A 21557-nucleotide genomic window follows, 5' to 3' on the forward strand; every position below is an offset into this window, starting at 1 on the left:
AGTAATAAACAGAAAGTATAATTAGAAAAAGGCAGTATTTTCAATAGCTTCAAAAGTAATACACCAAGAAATAAATCTAACAAAAGATGTACAATATTACATAAAGTTATAAAACACTAAACATGAATAAAAGGAGAAATATGCCATATTCAGAAACAGGAGTACTCAATGTCAAAAAGATGTTAATTTCCTCCAAATTATTCTATAAATTCAACACAATTCCATTAAAACTCTTATCAGGATTTCTTATAGTTTGACAAACTGCTTCTAAAGCTGTGGGAGACCAAAGAACCAAGGATATCCACACTCGAGTGGGAGAATGAGGGATGGGTACCTCACATCTGAAATGAAGATCTGTTCTAATAAAACACAGTATGCAGGATAATTTGGTATAAAAGCTGAGATAAGCAGACCAATGGAATAGAGCAGAGAACCAAGAATCAAACCATGCATAATCGGAAACCTGATATTGGACACTGGACTAATCAGTAAACAGGCACCTGGATAATGGTCATCCATATGAATAAAACAAAAATCGCCTCTTCAAAACATATGCAAAAATCAATTCTTCACTGAATAAAGGTATAAACGTAAAAAGCAAAATTTGAAAATTTTCAGAAGGAAACGTAGGAGTATATCTTTATGACTTACATATAGAGTAATGGTGCTGCTTATATAAAGTTTAAAAACAAAAGTAGTACTTCTACATTCCACTGAGATCTACATACACATGTAGTAAAATGATAAAGCAATGCATAAGAATGATAGGACACCAAATTCAGTGGATTCCTCTGGGGAGGGGAAGTACATTAGAGATCATACAGGGCGTTTGAACTGTATTTGTAATGTTTTATTTTTCTGCTGGCTGATGGTTTCATGGTAGTTGTCATATTATTTGTTGTTAGAATTTTTTTGCACATTAGAAATTTTTACAATGAAGAAAAAAGGTTCAGGAAGGAGGACGCTAATTTCCAGCATAGCTTGAAGTATGAGGCTACTCAATTCTTCCTAATTTTTTTCAATTTGACCCTTGAAGTCACTGAAGGAAGAAAAAAAATTTTTTTTAAACCTTATTCCATTAGGCTATTGATGTCTTTCCAAGATCAAACCTGCAGAAAGGGAAGAGATGTAGGGAGTTCCTGACCTCGGAATTTAACTGGTCCACATTCCTATCAGTAAGTTTGCCTTGTCTTCTGCTAAGTCCTAACGTACCCAGGAATTTTTGCTAGTGTGGTATCCATTAGGCAGAATATAGTTTGGAAGGTATTACAAAAACTGTTATATTTGAGAAAAACCCCCAACCTATTGTCTTCTAAAAAATGAATTCTTCAGTCATACTTTACTCTCATTTCAAAGACAAGGCCATTTGATAAGGGAACAACTTTCAATGTAATCTCAGAGGCCACATCTTAAATTACAGAGGAGAAACAGAAAGAGGACCTGAAGGAGAAAACCCCCAAAATCCTAAGAAGAAGTTCTGCAAAATCTTCCTCGTCTTCACACATGGATCTCAAAAAGCATTGATTCTAATTGCTTTAGTGACCAGGTAGGTGTATCAGAGAGAAGATAGGCAAAATATTTTCCAACTGGACACGAAGACTTAGTTTCACACAGACATCGAAAGGCCAACAAACACTTCAATGTCTCAGAAAACAGCTGAGTGATTATCTTGAACACTACTTCAGATTTCAATACCTTAATCAGCTCTTTTTCTCGATGGAGCTCCTCATGAAGTTCTGGAAGAGGGTCTTTACTTTGTGCCTTTAAAACTTGCAACCTGTTTCTCAACTCCTTGATTTTCTTTTCACACTGGTCCCAGGTCTGTTTGAAAACAGTATTAAAATTGATAAGTACTTTGTTGTTTAAGAATGAATTGTAGGAAGAGGATAATTAATTTAATCCATGTAATTGTTCTATTAAATGTGTTTTTTGTAAATCACGCAGAAACCCAGTTCCTTGTCTTGAGCAGACTGTGGTCTAAAAGAGCATATGGGACAGCAGGATGGTTTTACGCCTCTCTGCAGCTTTACGTGTGGCTCACTCATCTCAACCACTGGGTTGCTTTTGGCTTCGAAATATTTCTTCCTCCCTCCCCACATCTCTGACCTAGCTAACTTATTTCTATTTTCATTTTGGAAAAGTTCACATTTAAAAGGCTACTAGAAGGATTAATTTTTAGCATTTCCAGTCTTGGGTATATGCTCTAATAGCACTGAAAAGCAAAAGCACTCAACCACTTTTCTTGTCTTCTTTTTTAATGTCATCTCTCTGCTCTCTCCCTTCCCCCTTCTAGAAATAGCTTGGCTTTAGCGACCCTTTCACAGCCAAATTTCACTCTCCATTTCTTACCACTGCTCTGACTGCCGCCTCCTGCTTGAAGTAGTTTATAGTTTACAAAGCTTATCAACTTCATTATCTCACTGTTAATTATAATAAGCTTAGGAGACAGACGCAAGTGTTACTATCACATTTAAAATAGGAAAACTGAGGCTCAGAGAAAACCGACTGGTCCAAGGACATGCAGTTAGAAGTAGCTTAATCAAGAGTCGACCTAAGGCTACAGTTTCCCTGTGGATGCCTTTCTTTGTTATCAAGCTCTTTTCCTTAAACCTTATATTACTGAGCAAATAGTTGCCTGTATTTTCAAGTACAGAGGGTTTAATCCATTAAGATAAATTTCTATTCCTGATATTACTAAAATTCCTCCTCCTGAAGTTACTAAAAATAGACAAACACAGACTCAAACACTACTCTGTTCCTCAGTACTACTGACACAAATATTCTTGGGTTGGTCCAATTGTACGCTAATACCTCACTTAAGGAGAGGCCACTTATCTCACAACATAAACTCTCTGGAACATAACCAAGGAGAAAGTGAAGGGAGAAACAAAACAAAACTATGAGTTCTTATCTCTTCCACCAAACCTTTACTTGCATTTACCACCTTGCTTTGCAAACACGGCAGGTGCTCAACAAATGTTTGCAAGTTAATTAATTTCACAGCGTATACGCCAAATAAAATTCAGATACTTTATTCACAGGAGAGATGTTGAGGCCCTAACTCAGCACATATTTATTCTATATTCAGAAAAACATCTCTGACAAGCTTGGTTATCTGGTTTTGGTACCCACACAACAGATTAAAGAGTGGGCTGTAAGGAGTAAGTATACTCAGAGAAATAAAAAGTAAAAATAGACAGCTTAAAATTAAATAGAAAGGAAGACAAACAATAAAAACCACATAAGAACTCAAAAAGCATAGCAGTGCAGGGGCTAGGTTCAAAGCAGCTCAGAGTTCTTGAGAACAACTTGGGATATTTTAGCATAATAAAATATTAATGATTTTCCTAATAATCACTCAAAAGAAAGCATCTTGGTTCTTAAAGGTATAATCATAAATTATTTGGGAAATTCAGTTATATGGAAAAGTGTATTCTTTGAAGGCAGCAGAAAGATGAAGTATCACTGTGTTTATTTTCATATACCATACCCAAAGACAGACCATATGTGGAATGTTAGCTTTGGGTATTGAACGTCCATTGAACATGAATTAGTTTCCTGTTTCATAAAGGTAAATATAAAATAGTACCTCAAGTATTTAGATATTACCATTGAGCTTTTCCAATGTTGTGTTATTATTTTACATCAAGTAACTACCATGATTTGTGGATTAGTAGGACTCAACGTCCCTTGGAAAACCCATAATATTGTGATTTCCTAAAATCATTCCCATCTTCATACAGCAAACAAAAATTCTATGTACTGCATTTGAATATCATGAACAGAAAAGTAAATGGTGAGTTTACCTCTGCAATGCTCTGGAACTGTTTAATCATCTCTCCTAGTTGGAGTTTTGTGTCCTTCCAGTTGTCCTGAAGTTGACTGATTCTCTTGTCAATTGACTCTTTAGTTTCCAGGTGAGTTGTGTTCAGTAACTTTCCCCCAGCTTCCAAGGTTAGTGCATAGGTTGTCTGCCACCTCTGGAAATGGATTTCTTTATTCTTAAAAAAAAAAAAAAAGAAAAGTAATTTGCTTAAACCTCTGATGTGATCAAAATGTGACTCTCTGCATGCATTTGTGTGTATTTCCTTCAGAGCTTCTCTTAAATGTTAAACTAGGTATAAATTAGACAAATCTGCTTAGAACACACACACACACACACATACAAACTCATTCACATCAAAGGCTAATATTTTTATTGAGTAGACAGCATACTACCAAATGATGTGTTCTTAAAATAATTTCCAAGGGTTGGTAAGAGATAAGATTTTAGTATAATGATTAGAAGTATAGAGAAATTAAAAATACACTTCACAGAATAAAAGCCTACAAGATAAATGAATCCAAGAGTATTAAGAAAATGACTGGAGTATTAGATCTGATATTAAGAGCAAATACCCATTACCATTATGGTATAAAGAGTCAGGCTGCTCCTAACCCACAAGGTAAGAATGTGCACATTATGCTAAACAAATTTAAAAGGAGAGAACAAATAAAAAAGGTAAAAATACAGAAATAGACACTTAAGCACATAAATATACACATCAGTGTTTATACTAAAGCAATAGCTTTAAAAAATTCCATTTGGATATCACATAGGCTTTTCTTTAAAAGGGACTGAAACTAGGTATTTATAATACAGAAATGAAGTAAAAACTTTATATTTCCAAAAGCATTTGGTTTCAGGAGAAAAAATTAAATAGCTTTTATTTCTTTTGCATATAGGATTTCCTTTATTTTCAGATTTCTCAAGGGAGACATGATATGGGCATTTTCCAAAATGGAAGCTGATATTAAAAAAAAAATCAACAGAGCATTGATTTATAAAGATATTTCTGAGAATACTCAGGATAACCCAAATGCAAAGGAGAAACACACACAAGAAAAATTGCAATTCAAGGAACACACCGCCCCTCCACACTTGTCCTTCTAATATGCAGTAACTGCTCAACACAGCCACTGTGATACGTGTCTGTTAGCCGCTTCAAACTGAACTCATCAATAGACCTGGTTCTTGTCCAGTCTCCCCTGACTTGGTCAACAGCACACTATTCACCAAGATGCTCAACCCCAAACCTATAGTCATCTGGATTTAGATTTTTATTTACCTGCCACATCCAAACCATAAGCAAGTCTTGTAAACCCTACCTACAAACATAGTCTTTTTATCTTCACTGTGATCACCCTTGTCTTATCCATCCTAAAAACTACCCAAGACCATTGAAATAGCCTAACGAGTTATGGCAGACTGTATTTTTCACAAAATGGCCACAATATTACCAGCCCCACATGCTCTTCTAGAACCTTCCCTCTCCCCCCTCCTCTTGAACCCCTGTGGGCATGCGTGATGGCCTTGATTAATAGAGGATGGTGGAAGTGGCTGACGTCTGAGGCTAGGTCTAAAAAGGCAATACAGCTTCTCTCTGGATCTATCTTTTTTGGGACATGCACCTTTGAAGCCATGAGCTGCCATGTAAGGAGTCTGGCTACCGAAAGCCTCCAAGTGGAGAGCCCACAGGGAACAAAGCTCAAGGAGCCCCAGCTGCTCCAGTTCCTGGCTGTCTGAGCCTTTCCAGCTCAAGTACTAGACATGAAAGTGAGGGAGCCTTCACATGAGTCCAGCCTCAGCCGTCATCTGACCAGAACTGCCTGAGAGCCCCCTGCAAGAGCCACCTAACAGCCCTGACAACCTCCAGAACTGTGAGAGAGAATAAGAAATGTTTGTTGTGATGCGGCAATAAAGAAGTAGTACACTGGCATTCCTGCTTCTTCTCTGGCCCCCACCAACCCCCAAACCACCTTCCTCAGAGCAGCCAGAGGACATTTAAAAAATACAAATCGTTATCGAGCTGCTTCCTCCTCCAACTTCAACGGCTTCCTACTATCCAGACTGTCATCCAGCTACCTCACCTCCCTCCAAAATGCTCCTCCCTGACTGCCTATCAAGTCCATTTTCCATCACTGCTGTCTCACTGGCTACACTCGTCACACGAGCCTTCTTTCTTCCTCTGCTTGCTAAACTTGTTCCCATCTTGGGGACTCAGGAAAACTCTTCCCTCTGTCTGAAGGCTCTCCCCCCAGATCTTTGCACAGCTGGCTTCTTCTTGTCATTCAGGTTCCAGTTTAAATGTTGCCTCCCCAGAGATGACCCAATCTAAAGCAGTCACCCAGTCTCTCCATCACCGGCCCTGTTTTAATGACCTACATATGCCATGTTGCAATCTGATATTTCCTTTATTTTTTGATTTGTCTGATTTCCCCCACCAATCAGACAAATTAGTATTTTCTTGTTTGTTTATTGATTTGTCTGATTGCCCCCACGGGAGCAGAGGTCTTCTCTTGGTCCACACCATATACCCAGCACTTAGAACAGTGACCAGCAAAGACCAGACACTCAGTTAATATCTGAAGCCTAGATAAATGAATGAGGCAAGCAAAGGATTTCAGAAGGGTGCTGTTTTGTTTAGCTGTCGCTCTACAGTGAAGTGTGGTTCGATAGCTCAGTGCAACATGCCCTGGGAACTGCCAACTAATTATTCTAGTCCTGTGCTCATCAAGCAACTTTCTGATTGGAAACGTTGTCGCCTAAATGAATTCACCCTTCAAGAGTAAGCAGGAGTCCCACTGTAAATTACTACTTCGTGGTAGTCATTTATACATTAGTCAGTGCTTTAAAAGTCTGTCACCCCAAATTTCCCCACTCTACCTACCCATCTCCAGTCCGTCTCTACTCCCACAGCCCAAGAGAGCTTCACTATTTCTGGATGAATGGATAAGATTGGGCTTCTGACCCCACAAGGCTAAGGATAAGGCTGAGTAGGGTCCCCATGACCAGCTGGCTTCCCCATCGCAGAAAGCACGCTTGAACGTCACAGAAAACACAAAACCTGAGCTGGACGAACATCTTCCAAATAAACAGCACCCTGTAGTTCCCACACCGCTGCTGTGCATGTCCTACCTTCAGCTCATGGATCAGACTTCTTGTTTGGTGGAGGCTGTAGCAGTCCTGGCTCTTCACTGCAGATAGCAGGTGGCTGGTGTAGGCGAGGAGGCGGAGCAAGTCCCCCTCGGAGGTGGTGAAGTACTGCCACTGGCTCACCAGCTCATCGATGTCACTCTTCCTCTGCCGAACGCCCTGGGCGGCGCTCTGCCACCGCTCCTTCAGCCTCGTGAACTTCCAAACAAATTCCGGTCTTGGGAAAAATAGATGGTTAGAGAATTCTGACATCAACATGTAGAAAAAATAACTATCAACGTGTAATAGGAACTTAGATTTGCTATTTATGTGCACAATTTACATGGAAAAAAACTTCTTTAAATCTGAGCACCATTCAACGTAAACATGATGGGGAACTTGGGGCTGGGGCAGGGGCAGTGTGTGGGTTGGTGAAAGGCGTTTATCACAAGATAGTTGCACATGGCCTAGTATTTTGCTGGGATGCATGACAACCACTGCCTTAAACAAACTTAAGCTGTTTTAACACAGATTATGCCAAGTGCTTTATGGAAAACTAAACATGGGATCAATGGGAAACAGATGAACAGGTAGGTCCCTTGTAATGTTATCGATTACTTGAGGGTTGTATGCTACATAATTTCAGCAATAGAGAACATGCTTTCTGCAACTACCCAACTATTTCTTTCCCAGATAAACAACGTCCTTCACATGATAAATAAGGCCTTTCATTTATTATGGGAAAAGTCACGCTTTGCCGTACTGATCAGATCAAAACTAGTTAATCATCCTGAAATTGGCTTGGATTTTATTACTTCAGAGCTAGGAAAAATGGGTTTTATATTTCTTAGTTATGTTGAAAGAAGATTCAGAGGTATATGGGTGATCATGGGGAGGAAAATAATGCCTATGGAGACATTTGGAGAGGTCATTTAAGGCCAGGCCCCCTCCGGGCTCTGTCGGCAATTTCAGCAGCTGTGCAAGCAGGTACAGTTACTGTCACCAGGCTGCCTAAGGGGCTCTGCTCTGCCTGACTGGAACTCCCCAGAGACCCCAACCTCATGTACACAGCATAGAAAGAAGTCTCTTCTTTCACAACTGTGACACAGCTACCTACTGGGAACAGCAGCACTTTGAAATTTATTTTTTAAATAGCAAAACATCATGAGGCTGAAGGTAGAGAGGAAAACACACTATAGAAAAATCCTTTGGGGTAAAAACTTAGTTAATGGTACTAGGTGGATGGGTGTTTGCAAAGCATCTGGTCTGCTAAGCCCACCCATCTACCATAGGGAAAAGGGCCCCTGATGTTTTTACAGCCACGAAGCAAGACTCCATCCTAATATAAAGTCAGAAGACCGGCCCCATGGTGATCTACCAATGACATGGCCGCAGGCACTGACGTGGTCAAGATTCACATGGTGGAAGGCCCGCCAGGCTTCATTGCCTTCCACAGGCCCACAACCATTGCGAGTCCCAAAGAGCTTACCTCTTCTCTATTTCTGCTGTGTCCAGGAGTTGTAAGCACTGGGTGACGTAAGAGTCAGCAATTGTCTGGTTTATAGAAACTTCAGCTTCTAACATCTGTATATGAATTAAAATATGGGAATTGTTTTTGTGAATTTCCTAATAAAATCTAAGCTCACAGAGGATATGTGAGGTGATTAATTTTCAAAAGATCTGAGGCTAACTGCAAAAAATGCTTAACCATCACAACAGCACCTATGAATATAATTAGAAGCAAATAGGTTTAATAATAACTACATCTAAGGCCCATTTACTGGGCTTTTTCTATTTGTTAGGCACTGAGTAAAACATGCATTGTCTCACTTATTCCTCAACCTTACGACGTAAGTAAATACTATTAGACTCATTTGAAGAGGAGGAAACTAAGATGTTTGGTAACTTATCAAAGTCACCCAGCTTTGCCTGGACAGATTTCATTTTCAGTGGATGATCTTAATGTAACAATGCAGACTTAAATCAGTTACACTAAAAAGTTACAATGAACTAATCATGCACATTTTGGAAATGCAGGATCTGCCTATAACCACCAGGAGTACTCTCAAATAAACATCAGCATAAGCATGGGGAAACTCCTCTGTGAAATTATTAATGCTACAATTATAATCATACCGGGTGCTTCAATACTTTACAAAACTATTCAGTGAAAATGTAAAGATGACTTGAAGTATTTTAACATGCTCTTGGTAAAGTGGTATCGTGTTCGCATTATGCAAAAGCAACGTTGTGCTAGGAGCTTCCACCTACTGTAGAAAATCTAGGAGTTCTGTCATTAATAAAATAGAGCAGCAAAACAAAATTTTGAAATTTATGAAATGTGTGAGAATTTTACAAATGATCAACCAACAACTGAATTTGCTCAAAGACATACATTCTGTGTTTAGGGATTGAGGATTGATAGGTACTCTCTGTATTTTACTTTATTTAATCTCTCTTCCCCTGAGTCCTGCCCCAGGGTGAGGGGTCCAAGGTGGCAGAGAGCACAGGTTTATTTACCTCATACGTTTTCTGCTGTTCCAGGAGAGCAGGGAGGCTGTCAGCAATGTTCACCTTGAGCATCTCTTCTATCTTCTCCAAAAGCTGGACCCACTTTTCACAGCAATAAAGGAACTTTTGATTCAATCCAATCCCCTGAAGTTCACTACGAAGGTTTAAAAACAAACAAAACAGAGCCATATAACAATGACATTACTGGGCTCAACTGTTAATTTTGCCTTAATTGAAACAGAATGGGAGAGCTGGGCTGTTCTGACCTGCAGCGTTCCAGTGCTGTCGCCGTGGCCCGAATCCATTGCCGGTTCACGTTCTGTAATGTCTTGACAGCTACGTCACTAAGTGGGAGCTTGAGGCTTACTTCATTCAAATGCTCAATATCAGGTGACTGGGCTGTCAGTGCCAGCACATGATTCTGTGAAAAAGAAATTAAATTCCAGATTTTTGGATGCCAATAAGATATCTGGATTACGAAAAGGCTTCAGAAATCCTACAGACCTTCCTTATCTCAAAGAAGAGGGAAAACTGGGGCCTAAATAGGTAAATGACTTGCCCACAGTCAAATAGCTAGTTAGTGTCAGAATCGGACCTGAATCCAGATCTCTCAATCCTGTGCCTTTTCTACAACAAACTGCACACATGGTCAGAACTGAAACAGCCCAGGAAATAGAAAGTGATCTCAGACTTTTGTCTTTGAAGAAGATGGAAATGAGCTTTCTTTTTTAAAGGACCCACTCTGGACCTTCAAGTCGCATTTAGTCTGCCAACAACTTGACCTTCAACAGAACATGCAGTTTATTTAAAAAGTAAAGGAAAATTCAATCCTTAAAATAACCCTAGCAAAGCATGGTAGTTACACATCAATATTATGGTGAAATCATAGGAAAGCAAACTCACCAAAATTTTATCTTTAAGACAATATTCCAGGGACAGCCTCTAGGACAACAATATATTAAGCAAACATCCTTCACCATATCCATGTTCTCACTACAGAACTCTGCCACAATAGTCTAGGTCAGGGTCAACAAATGTTTACTGTCAGGGGCGAGATCATAAATATTTTAGCCTTTTATGACCCATATGATCTCTGTTGCAAATATTCAACTCTGCCCTTGTAGCATGAAAACTCCCACAGACGGTACGTAAATGGTGGAAGGGCATGGCTGTGCCAGTAACACTTTATTTACAAAACCAGGTGAGGGGCTGCATTTAGACCATGTGCCATAGTTTGCTGACTCTTAATCTAGGTTATGAATATTGGTCCTTAGGAGTCTGCAAGATCCAGAATTCTTTAATTCTTCCATTCACCTATGTTAACTATACTAAACTTACTAAGGTAATAAAGAAGGAAAAAAATATACCATTAATTTAATAGGGCATCTTACTTTTTGATCTTCAACTAACCAGAAAAATTCAATTAATCTCAATAGCCAACTGCTAGATTATTCTAGTTCACTGAAGCTAACTAGTAAAGACTTCAAGATTTAAAAGTCTACTAAAATTACTGAGGCATATTACTAAAATAGATCTCATGACCCAGCAATTCCACTCCTGGGTATATATCCAAAAACAACCAAAAACACTAATTTGAAAAGATACATGCAACCCAATGTTCGTAGCAGCATTATTTACAATTGTCAAGATATGGAGGCAACATAAGTGTCCATCAACAGATGAATGGATAAAGAAGATGTGGTACATATATATAATGGACCATAACTCAGCCATAAAAAAGAACAAAGTTTTGCATTTGCAGCAATATGGATGGATTTGGAGGGCATCATGCTAAGTGAAATAAGTCAGACAGAGAAAGATAAATACTGTATGATATCACTTATACGTGGAATCTAAAAAATACAACAAACTAGTGAATATAACGAAAAAGAAGTAGACTCACAGATGAAGAGAAAAAACTAGTTGTTACCAGTCGGGGGGGCAATACAGGAGTGGGGGAGTAGGAGGTACAAACTATTGGGTATAAGATAGGCTCAAGGATGTATTGTACAACATGGGGAATATAGCCAATATTTTGTAATAACTGTAAATGGAAAGTAACCTTTAAAAAGGTATAAAAATTAAAAAATTAAAAAAGAGAAATAATCGACAAATAAATTGTATATATTTAAAGTGTATGGGACTTCCCTGGTGGTCCAGTGGTTAAGACTCCGTGCTCCCAATGCAGGGGCCCTGGGTTCGATCACTGGTCAGGGAACTAGATCCGCATGCCACAACTAAGAGCCCGCATGCTGCAACTAAAGATCCTGCGTGCCACAACTAAGACCTGCCACAGCCAAATGAATAAAATAAATAAATATTAAAAAAATAAAAAAGCAAAAAGCAAAAAAAAAAAAGTGTAAAAAAAAAAAAGATCCCTGTGTTGTCATACTTTTCTAGATCTTAGGGAAAACAGGTCAAAAATGAATGGCATATCAATGACTGTGCTCAAGAGTTAAGATGCACATAGATGACAGTAATTCACTTTTTATTCTATGGTTAACCTGAGCCCTTAGGAATGACAAATATTGGCAATACCAGGAATAAGTCAGGATTTCCTTCTTTTTCTTGCTGGTAGAGTTTATCCAAATTCTCTTCTTCATGCGTAATGAGACTTTTTAAAGAGTCCAACTGGTCCCCAAAATCCTTGAACTGTGATAGAACAAACTGGAACAAGAGAAGTTTTCATTAGAAACAATTTTCATGTGCATCTATAACAGAATCAAGCGCAGCCTTGTGATAAAAGTCCAAGCTGTTTTCAGCCCTAAGCAGTTCATTATCTTGAATCCAGAACACTCCTGATACTCACTTTGTGCCTTTGGCAAAGTATAAAGCCTTCACAGGGATGAATAGATCAGTTGCTTGACAGGGGCACCTAGAGGAATCCTGCTAGCTAAATATTTTTTCCCTGCTGTGTGATATTGGAGCCCCATGACCTTCTATTCAGCTTTTTGATAGTTCATGCCCTAAAGGCTTTTCAAAAAGTGAATAAAATACCTAACAAATGGCCGTGCTTTAAGCAGCTACTCTATGACTCAATTACCCCACTCGGAAATTCAAATAACTATGAGATCTGAACAGTGCATGAAATATATCACTTTAACATGTTCAATAAAGAAGAAACGTATGCTTAAGATCTGCCCATTGCCCATGTGATTGAAGAATCACATGACTGAAGAATCGTGTCAAATGGTATATATGTTTAGGGCATCTTTATTTTGTGGTTTCCCTAAGGTGCAGCCCACAAAGCACTAATAACTATCACTTCGCAAGATATAAGGAATTGAAAGGAGTGTGCAAATGTCCAAGACTTCAACTTGAAGAGAAAAATAAGATGAACCTTAAATTCATTTGTTTTCATAAGCAGCATCTTTTCCAAGTAGGAAGCCCTCTGGAGGGAGTGCATTTGACCAGAGAGGAGCAGGTGGGTGTTGGGCTCTGCAGGCTGTGGGAGTCGATCCAGGAGAGTGGAATCTTGGAGAAAGGCTTCTTTTGTCTTCTGCACATCATGCTGCAGCTCCTGGAGAAGAAAAAAGTGATCGCAAAACATTTCCTCCTCCTTTCCCCACAAAAATCCCCAACTCATGCCACTCCATCAACATCTAGGAGAATTTCTGCCCTGAAATAGTGGGTGTGGCTTTTTGTTACTGTTTATTTTAAAGAGATAAAAGAGCTAAGCCTTCTTTATATGATGCACATCACTGGGTGCTGTTCTGAAATTTCTCAGTTCAGAGCCAAAAGTAACCATAGATAAATAGAGTTGGGGCTTCTAGTTTACAGAAACTGGAGATGACTTGGGTACAGCCCTATGTTTTATATTTCTAATCAGTGAACACTTTAAGGATCTGCTTGAATGCATTTTAAGAATCAATCCAACCCCATCCTCTGCCTGACACTTTGTGACATAAATGGATTCATTTGCAGAGAGCGTAGAATTTCATTGACCAAGACGATTTTAGGGCTACTCCAGAAATATTGCAACTGTGTGAAATTTCTGTTTTTGTTGTTTTTTAAATGCCAACAGATTAGACAGAAGTTGATCAGAAATATGGTTCATATCTGTTGGATTCTTGTCTCTAATTTAATTGGTTAATACTTCTTTATTTGACCTATAGTATTAAAAGATACAAAATGTATCTGGTCACCTAGTTTAAAACTAGAAAGTATTTGCTTTCCAGGCATTCATTAACATAACAGAATAAAACCACAGAGAAAAGTATACAACTCTTAAATAATAGTCTAAAAATCATTATATCCACAGAAAAGCCTTATTAACATGGTGGTGAATCTAAATGATTATTCATTTAGATTAGATAATTATTTAGATTATTTAGATAATTATTCATGATTATTTCTAAATCAAGAGATTCAACATCTACTATTCTTACATGACCACATTCAGCTGATATATTTCTGCTTTTATTGGAGACTTTGTATGAAGCTTTGGCTTTAGAGATTTACCTGCTAGACTGAAAGGGGAGATTTGGAAGGAGGTGGTGTCAGGTGGCCCTGACCCAGCTACCTGCTGCCTGGCCCTCACCTCTGAGCCACCACCTGGCTCTCCCAACCCCACACGTCCCTGTCTTGCCTGTGTCCTACATGGTCTGCTCACACACCTGTCCTGACCCACTCCTCCCTCCCTGTGGTCTGTCTAGTCTCTGGGTCATGGCCCTGTCTGTCAGGCTGTCTTGGCCTTGGTTTTCCCAATGGGCTTAACGCCTACCTTTACGTCCCGCAGGGCTGGGGGCAGGATCTCTGCCAGGTTGTTTCCAGATGTGTTGATGTTTGCGAGCTGTTGGTACTTTGCTTCCTGCTGCTCCAGTCTTGCTGCAGCTTCAGCGTGAGCACTGTTATATGCCTTCCAGAGCTGTAGCGGGCTCTGGGCCCTCTGCAACTGGTCTGCAATGTCTTGGTTTACCTGCGTCCACCTGTCAGGGCAACATGAACAGGAACCCCATCCATCCTTTCCTTTGCAGCAAAAGCACAGTGCCCACACTCTACCCATAAGTTAAGAGCAGATAGATTAAGAAGACGCGTTAATGTCTTTTCAAAATTAATGCCATCATTAATATATAAATAGAATTCCAAATTAGGATACTTCATTGACTTTATAATTCTCCACAAAACCCGCAAAATTTGTGACTGGCAGGAAATATCTATTGTATGATGACTGTCTCTTAGGCAAAAGTGAAGAAAGTACTGAACTGTTTGCCTGATGAAACTTTCTCCACATGGGAGGGCCTCCTATTTTATAGAGAGGGTCTTTAAGTAGGTCTTATTTAAATTGTGTTTATGTCAAATTTATTTTCTAATTACAAAAGCAACATGTTCCTTATATAAAAGTAGAAATAAAAAAAAATATATTTTCCTACTTCTCAGCAAAGGGTATTTATTTTCTATTATGTTCTAAATTTGCTAATGTTTTAATGTTTTGTAGAAATACGGTATGTTGTAGGACTAATTTCTTTCTGGATTGAGAGAAAAAAATGGCAGATATTACCTGGTACTTGATAATATTTTATTTGTTCTTTAGAGAAAAGTTAATTCCTGCGTATTCTCTTTCTACTTAGGCCAATTTGCATCAGAAAGTTACTCACTTGGTAAAACTGATCTTAGTCACATGAGAAGAGAAAATTGTGTACCCCTCAAAGGATGCTAGCACACAATATATGAGGGAAGGCAGCAGCAGAGTACCCAAGCCCCAGATTTACATAGCTGGTCTCCATGGGGGGGCCAGGCTAAAAATCAACTCTGGAGTCCAGGCGAACTTGACTAGAGCTGTTGATGAAACCTAGTTAGAGACCTCGCTTTTAGAGTAGATACCACCAAGTTATGAACATTGCAAATATTAAAAGTATTTTTGCATCCATGAACATTAGCTAATTTTGTGGTGCTGGCACATTCATTGGTTGTATGATTGTTTTTGGATTCTCATTTATACGCACTGCTAAACTGCTACAAAAACTAAAAATCGTAATAATAAGAAAAATAAGAAGTTATTTTCTGTAATACATTTTTCATTCTATTAAAATTGAAAAGTAAAAAAAAAGTAGAAATTTAAAAATTTTGTTTTTATTCCATATTATGGACTATAATATCTTGTTTTTCTTTCCCATTTAACTTAAAAAAATTTTCCCATGTTATTAATAAAAAATAAGTAAGCCTAAGTTTAAATGGCTGTACATAATGGTCTATAAATGGTCTTTTTTGTTTAATTACCAAATTCCAGCTTAGTATGGAATATTGGAGTAATTTTTAATTTTTGCTTCCAAAAATAATTCTCAGATACAACTTTGTTCAAAGGCTTTTTTCTGTATTTCAAGATATTGGTATTAAATTAGACTTATTAGAGAATTATTGGGTCAAAGAATATAAATATATAAATATTTTTAAGGTTATGGGTATATGTTCAAACTGCTTTCTGAAAGCATTATAATGTTTACATTCTCACCCAAAGCACATGAGAATGCTTGTTTCACAATATCCTCAACCCCGCTAAGTGGGCGAAAAAGGTGACAAATGGCATAATTGCTTTACTTCTTTGTATTTCACAAATCTTCTCAGAACCACCTGTTTTTAAACAAGATTTTCCCCAATTATAAATACAACATATGCTCACAACCCCCCACAAAACATGTGTATTTAAATCTACCCATACCTATATTGAGATAGTCTACCCATCTACCTACCTACCTACCTGTCTATAAAGAGAAAGTAAAAAAAACACCTGACATCTCATTAATCTAGAGATAACTACTGTTGGCATTTTGGTGCTATTTTCTTCAGTCTTTTTCAGTATGCCTTCCGATATATTCTTGTGCCAACAACTGAATGTGTATGTGCAGTGGTGACAACTGAATCCCTTTAATAGCAACCTGAACCACCATATGTTTTGAAGGAGGCCCCCATTACTGTATGTGAAATTAGATACGTGTCTGTGTTTCTCTTTATCCTCCCTCCTCCCCCTCTTCCACTAAGGACTGGATCAAGCGCTGAGGACACCACTGCAGGGTACATAAATGTGGTGTCCCTCGTTCAACACATATTCAAAGTTGGTTTATAGGAGAGGCTGAATCTGCATGAAGGAAGGGTGGAGAAGGCCACTGAGGGTAGCTTAATCTCTTCACCACTGTCTGGAACAAATCAGCTTTGGGCCAACTTTCATATCCCATCCAGCTATATAAAAGCCTCACAATCAACCAGGGCCACACTCCTTAGAAGGAGTTTTCTATCATAAGTAGTTCATCAAAGAATTCCTCCCAACCTCACAAATATCTCCTGAGAGGTATTCTAACATCCCCTTACTTGCACCTTGTAATGTTTCCAGTGAGACAGACTGCCCATCTGGCCACCCCTTAGCCTGTTTCTGCCTGTTGATTTTGGTGCCCTTGAGGATCGCATCAGGCATTTAGCCTATGCCCACTGAACGTGGCTACACTGGGGCTGTACTTAGGACATTTCTAGATTGATTATACCAAACACTTGTACAAGGCAAGTAATAGCCTTCACAACGTCAAATCTTACGTGAACGAGATCCTTCAAAGCAGGAGAGACCAGAATAGTATGAAACCAGTTATCTCAGATGATTAAGAAGGCTTTACCCAGCCTACATCCCTTCATTTGTCACACGTCATTAGGATAAAAATATCTGCTCTACCATTCAAATTGCATCTTAAAGTGTACCTTGTGTGAGTATTTTGGCATTTCTCTTGAATTATTTCAGCAACTGAGGGGCAGTAATCTTTGAGTTTTCCAATAACCTCCTGGAGTTTCTTCCAACTCCCTTCACTGCTCTCAGCTTCGTCTTGAAGAGTCTAGGAGGACAGAGCAGGAATGTCAGTTGCAGAACAGCCTGGCCTCGTCCAGAGAAGACAGCAGCTGGTCAACACTTGCCGCTGTACCACAATAATGTTAACACTCAAACTTTAATAGGACAGGGATAAATTATCAGAAATGTGAAGAAGAAGACTGAGAAGGCATTCTTTCATGGGGCTAGCACTTGAAATAGCATACTTAAAAAAAAAAACACCCCGAACCCAAACCTTTAAATTGTGGAATAATATGGACATGAAGGATGAAGAAAAATTCACAGTATACTTGTACCAAGTTTCACTCATTTGGTTCATGTCATTCATTTTGAAATTTCAAGTTATACTTTTGATGCTGCTGTTTAAAATACTGTTTCGTGTTTCTCTGTGGAGAACATAACAGTAATTGTGTTCATTTCTGTGCTTTCCTCCATTGGAGATTTTCTGCCAATAATGCATTGTGCCAAGATCTGGTTAATATACCTGAAGGTTCTGCACCTGGCATCTTAAGGCCTCTAATGATAAAACCACAGGTTTGCTGTGTTCCATGCAGTACCAGAATCGGATCGTCATCATATTCACTTCATCATAGAGTTTATCATAAATCTTCCACTCCTGTAAAACAGACTGCATGGAGGTCTTGAGCTCATTGACCTATACAAAAAGTAGAAACATATTCAGGAAATCATCGACAAGAGGCTCTCTCATCTTTTTTGTTTCCCCCTCCTAAGGACTCTACCACTGTATCCAATTTAGGCATTTTAATTTGAGAGTGGAGCGTCAGTGATTCACTGAAGGTGAGAAGGGTGGGTCAATGAACAAGAAATATCAAAGAAGGCTAAGTTTTAGAGTAGCTGAATGGAAAAGAGCCCTGAGACCAGAAGGACCAGCACAGAGAGAGTTCAGCCTACAGAGGGACAGCCCAGGGAAAAAAACACTGAGTGAGGAATCAGAATCTCAGAGTATACACTTCAGTGATACCCTATTAGCTTTCTGACCTTGGGCAAGCTATTTAATCCTTGAGTCTATTTCTTCATCCACAAAACAGATATAATAAATGAAAACATAAAGAAAATAGTGTCTGTGAAAATGCTCTGAAAACTGTAAAGCATTGTAAATGTAAAGTGTTAACCTGTGTTACCTGGCACTTAAGTCTGGTTACTACTGGAGAGCAAGCAAAACTTGGAGAGCATCATGCTTGGCCAAAATGATGGGCAAGTGCAAAGTAGGAGGAAATGCAATGGTGGCCATATTTTATCCTTTAATGTGTTTTGATAATTATGAAAGGTTGAAAATTGAAGCATTTAAATGATCTCTGACACAATCGAGAATATGTAAGTATATAAATCTTTATATATTATGTAAAGAACACTTATATCTCAACAATAAAAAGACAACCAAACTCAAAAAGGGACAAAGGACTGAATAACCATCTCTCTAAAGAATATATATAAATGGCCAATAAGCATATGAAAGGACACTCAACATCCACAGTCATTAGAGAAATAGAAATCAAAACCATGAGATACCACTTCACATCCACTAGGATGGCTATAATCAAAGTTGGATAATAGCTAGTACTGGCGAGACTATGGAAAAATTGGAACGCTCATACACTGCTGATGGAAACATAAAGTGGTGCAGCTTCTGTAGAAAAGTTTGGCAGTCTCTCAAGAAGTTAAATACTGTATAGAGTTACTAATATGACCCACTAATTCTACTCTTAGGTATATGCCCAAGAGAACTGAAAGCATATGTTCACAAAAAGACCTATACACAAACCTTCTCCACAGTGTAGGAGCGTTTTAATATCTCCATATCCTTGTCAACACTTGTTACTGTCTGTCTTTTTATTGCAGCTATCCCCCTGCAGCCTGTGGGCATCTTGAGGGTAAGAACCATTTATTTTCTTATCATTGCACCCTTGGCAGTGAGCACAGTGCCTCACAAAAGATATGTTAACAAATGACTCACACAGATATGTTAAGCTCACCCTACTTTTCTGCCTGAGTCCTGGGGAAAGAATGAGGCTGAGGGTCACCTATGGATTTCATTTACATGGGTTATTCCCAATTGTCTCTTGGAACAAATGGTTGAAAGTAGATTTTAGTAGATGACAAATAATCCACAATAAAGACTCTCTGGGAAACATGGACACACCTATAATAGGTTAGTATTTACAATTTCTCTCTCCATTTGTGGGGAAATGTCAAAGTTGCAGTGTCTGAGGATGCCTGTCCTTTGTCTTTTGGTGTTCTTCCTCCCAGAAGGGGTAAATGCAGACTTTGACACGCCTTTCATACAATTACCAGAAGTCTTCCACAGTCTTCTATGCTTTCTCCTCACCACATGCTGTTTCTCCCCACTTCTGGAGTTTTCCCTTTGCTGACCATGCTTCTAGCTTAATAGAGGCTACATGCGATAGGATCATGCCCTCCCTGAGGCATCTCCCTGGGTGTGGGGAATCTGAGCTGCTTCTTCATAACTGCTCCTGTATATCTGGCCAAGAAACAATGCCAGATGCTCTGTTGGGTTTGGGGTTGGGGTTGGAGACTTTTTTGTGTGTGTGAGTACATTAGACAAAACAAAGATAACCAGGTGGATTTCTAGCTTGCCAAGGATGTGGGAATTTGGTGGTTTTGCCTCTGATTATCCAGTGAAGGAAAAAAATAAGAGAGATCTGAAATGTTTTTCTCTACTTCACTTCAGTAGTTTTCACAGCAACTTTTCAGTTGTTGGTATTGAGCGAGTGTCCATTATTAAACAAGAAACAAGGTAAAAGAAGGATACGTGGAGAGAAATAGTACACTGTAAATGAATTCTAGTACCTGGCTGATAACACTGTTTTTCTTTTGAAATAACTCTTCAATTTTGGATGCTGTATCTTCCAGCAATGGCATTGTCCCACTCTCTGAAGTCAGGTAACTTTGTCTCAATTCATCCAATGCTTTGGATTTAATTGCAAGTTGATTTTCTATATCCTGGAAGGGCAAGAGGAAAAGGTTTTCATAGGTACAATATTACAAAACAATTAATAACGGGTAAGAGGTAGGAGTCTGCATTTTTCAAGTAATAATGCCAATAGAGTATATAATTTAATAACATTACACAAAAGACATTTTAATCATATCACACTCTCAATTCAATTTTTACAGTGAAATTTTGTAATATGAATTTACAATATGACAATATGAGGTTTTACAATACTTTCCATTATTACATGGCTCTAGATTTTAGAAGAGTCTAGGTAGCAAGTCCTTATCATCATGGTATAGTAGAAAGAGTCTAGGAGATATAGTCTCCATTCCACGTCTGCCCTGTACTGGCTGTTGGACCAAGCGTTAAGTCATCAAACTGCCAAGTCTGCGTTTTCCCATCTGGAAAATAGTGATGACATCCCAGGCCTGAGTAACTTACCACTCAGGTGAAAGCAGGGTGGCCGGCTGGGGGTGCTATAGCACTGCGCTTCCAGTCAGGAGGCGGCTGTAAACGCTCTAACATGGAAATGGCTGGTGGGTAGTTAGAAACAGGATACGACCATCCGAAAAGATCTCTTATGGAGGTGTTGCTGCCCACATATTATATCCCATATCATTCTGTAACCTGTAGAATGGGGGTCTGAGCCGACTTTCCAGCCCCAACAGTGAAGAGCGCCATGCCTTCCTGTAGGCGGTGCAGAACCCACGTAACCTGTGCCATCTACAGCTCTGGGACAGTGGACCTGCTCTCAACAGGAGTGACACAATCAGGGCGGTGTGGAGGGAGGAGTAAACCCACGTTTGGGTGAGGGCACCTCAAAGACCAAGTGACCTGACAAATGATGACTGAACGAAAAAAGGGCACAGCCAACATGCTCTAGCCCAAATGGGATTTAGACAGTGGTTCTGAGGGAAAAGTAGTCCTTTGAGAACACATTACACAGTAGGTAAAATAAAACCATTTTCCTCTGAAGAAACAGAAAGAAATACTAAAAATCATGGAGACTTGAGTAATTTTGTAAATACTGGAGAAATTAATAAAAACACAAAAACTGGAAAACATCTAAATCAGAATTCCCGTGGAGCATTTTTTTTTTTTTTTTGGCCGCACCGTGTGGCTTGTGAGATCTTAGTTCCCCAATCAGGGACTGAACCCAGGCCACAGCAGTGAAAGCACCGAATCCTAACCACTGGACTGCCAGGGAACTCCCAACATTTTTTTCTTAGGAGTAGCATTCAAATCTCTTAAGAACTACAATAACCATGAAAATACTTCCGTTTATCATTAAAAAACAGCATTTTGTA

General features: G+C 39.0%; 1 protein-coding gene across 21 annotated transcripts in view; it reads right to left on the reverse strand.

Annotated features, from left to right (window-relative positions):
- The window catches only part of SYNE2 (spectrin repeat containing nuclear envelope protein 2), a 313751-nt gene that overhangs the window by 43736 nt on the left and 248458 nt on the right, over positions 1-21557 (reverse strand). For all 21 annotated transcript variants that reach the window (XM_082386394.1, XM_082386392.1, XM_082386388.1 and 18 more), the window contains 12 exons: positions 20103-20255; positions 17758-17928; positions 17150-17280; positions 14190-14394; positions 12807-12986; positions 12005-12133; positions 9733-9887; positions 9476-9620; positions 8445-8539; positions 6959-7193; positions 3807-4001; positions 1696-1821 (listed from right to left, as the gene is read on the reverse strand). In XM_082386394.1, the coding sequence (XP_082242520.1) occupies positions 1696-1821; positions 3807-4001; positions 6959-7193; positions 8445-8539; positions 9476-9620; positions 9733-9887; positions 12005-12133; positions 12807-12986; positions 14190-14394; positions 17150-17280; positions 17758-17928; positions 20103-20255 (1920 nt within the window). The remainder of the gene's footprint in view (positions 1-1695; positions 1822-3806; positions 4002-6958; positions 7194-8444; positions 8540-9475; positions 9621-9732; positions 9888-12004; positions 12134-12806; positions 12987-14189; positions 14395-17149; positions 17281-17757; positions 17929-20102; positions 20256-21557) is intronic.

This window comes from Balaenoptera borealis, assembly GCF_965194805.1.
Source record: "Balaenoptera borealis genome assembly, chromosome: 3".
NCBI lineage: Eukaryota > Metazoa > Chordata > Mammalia > Artiodactyla > Balaenopteridae > Balaenoptera > Balaenoptera borealis.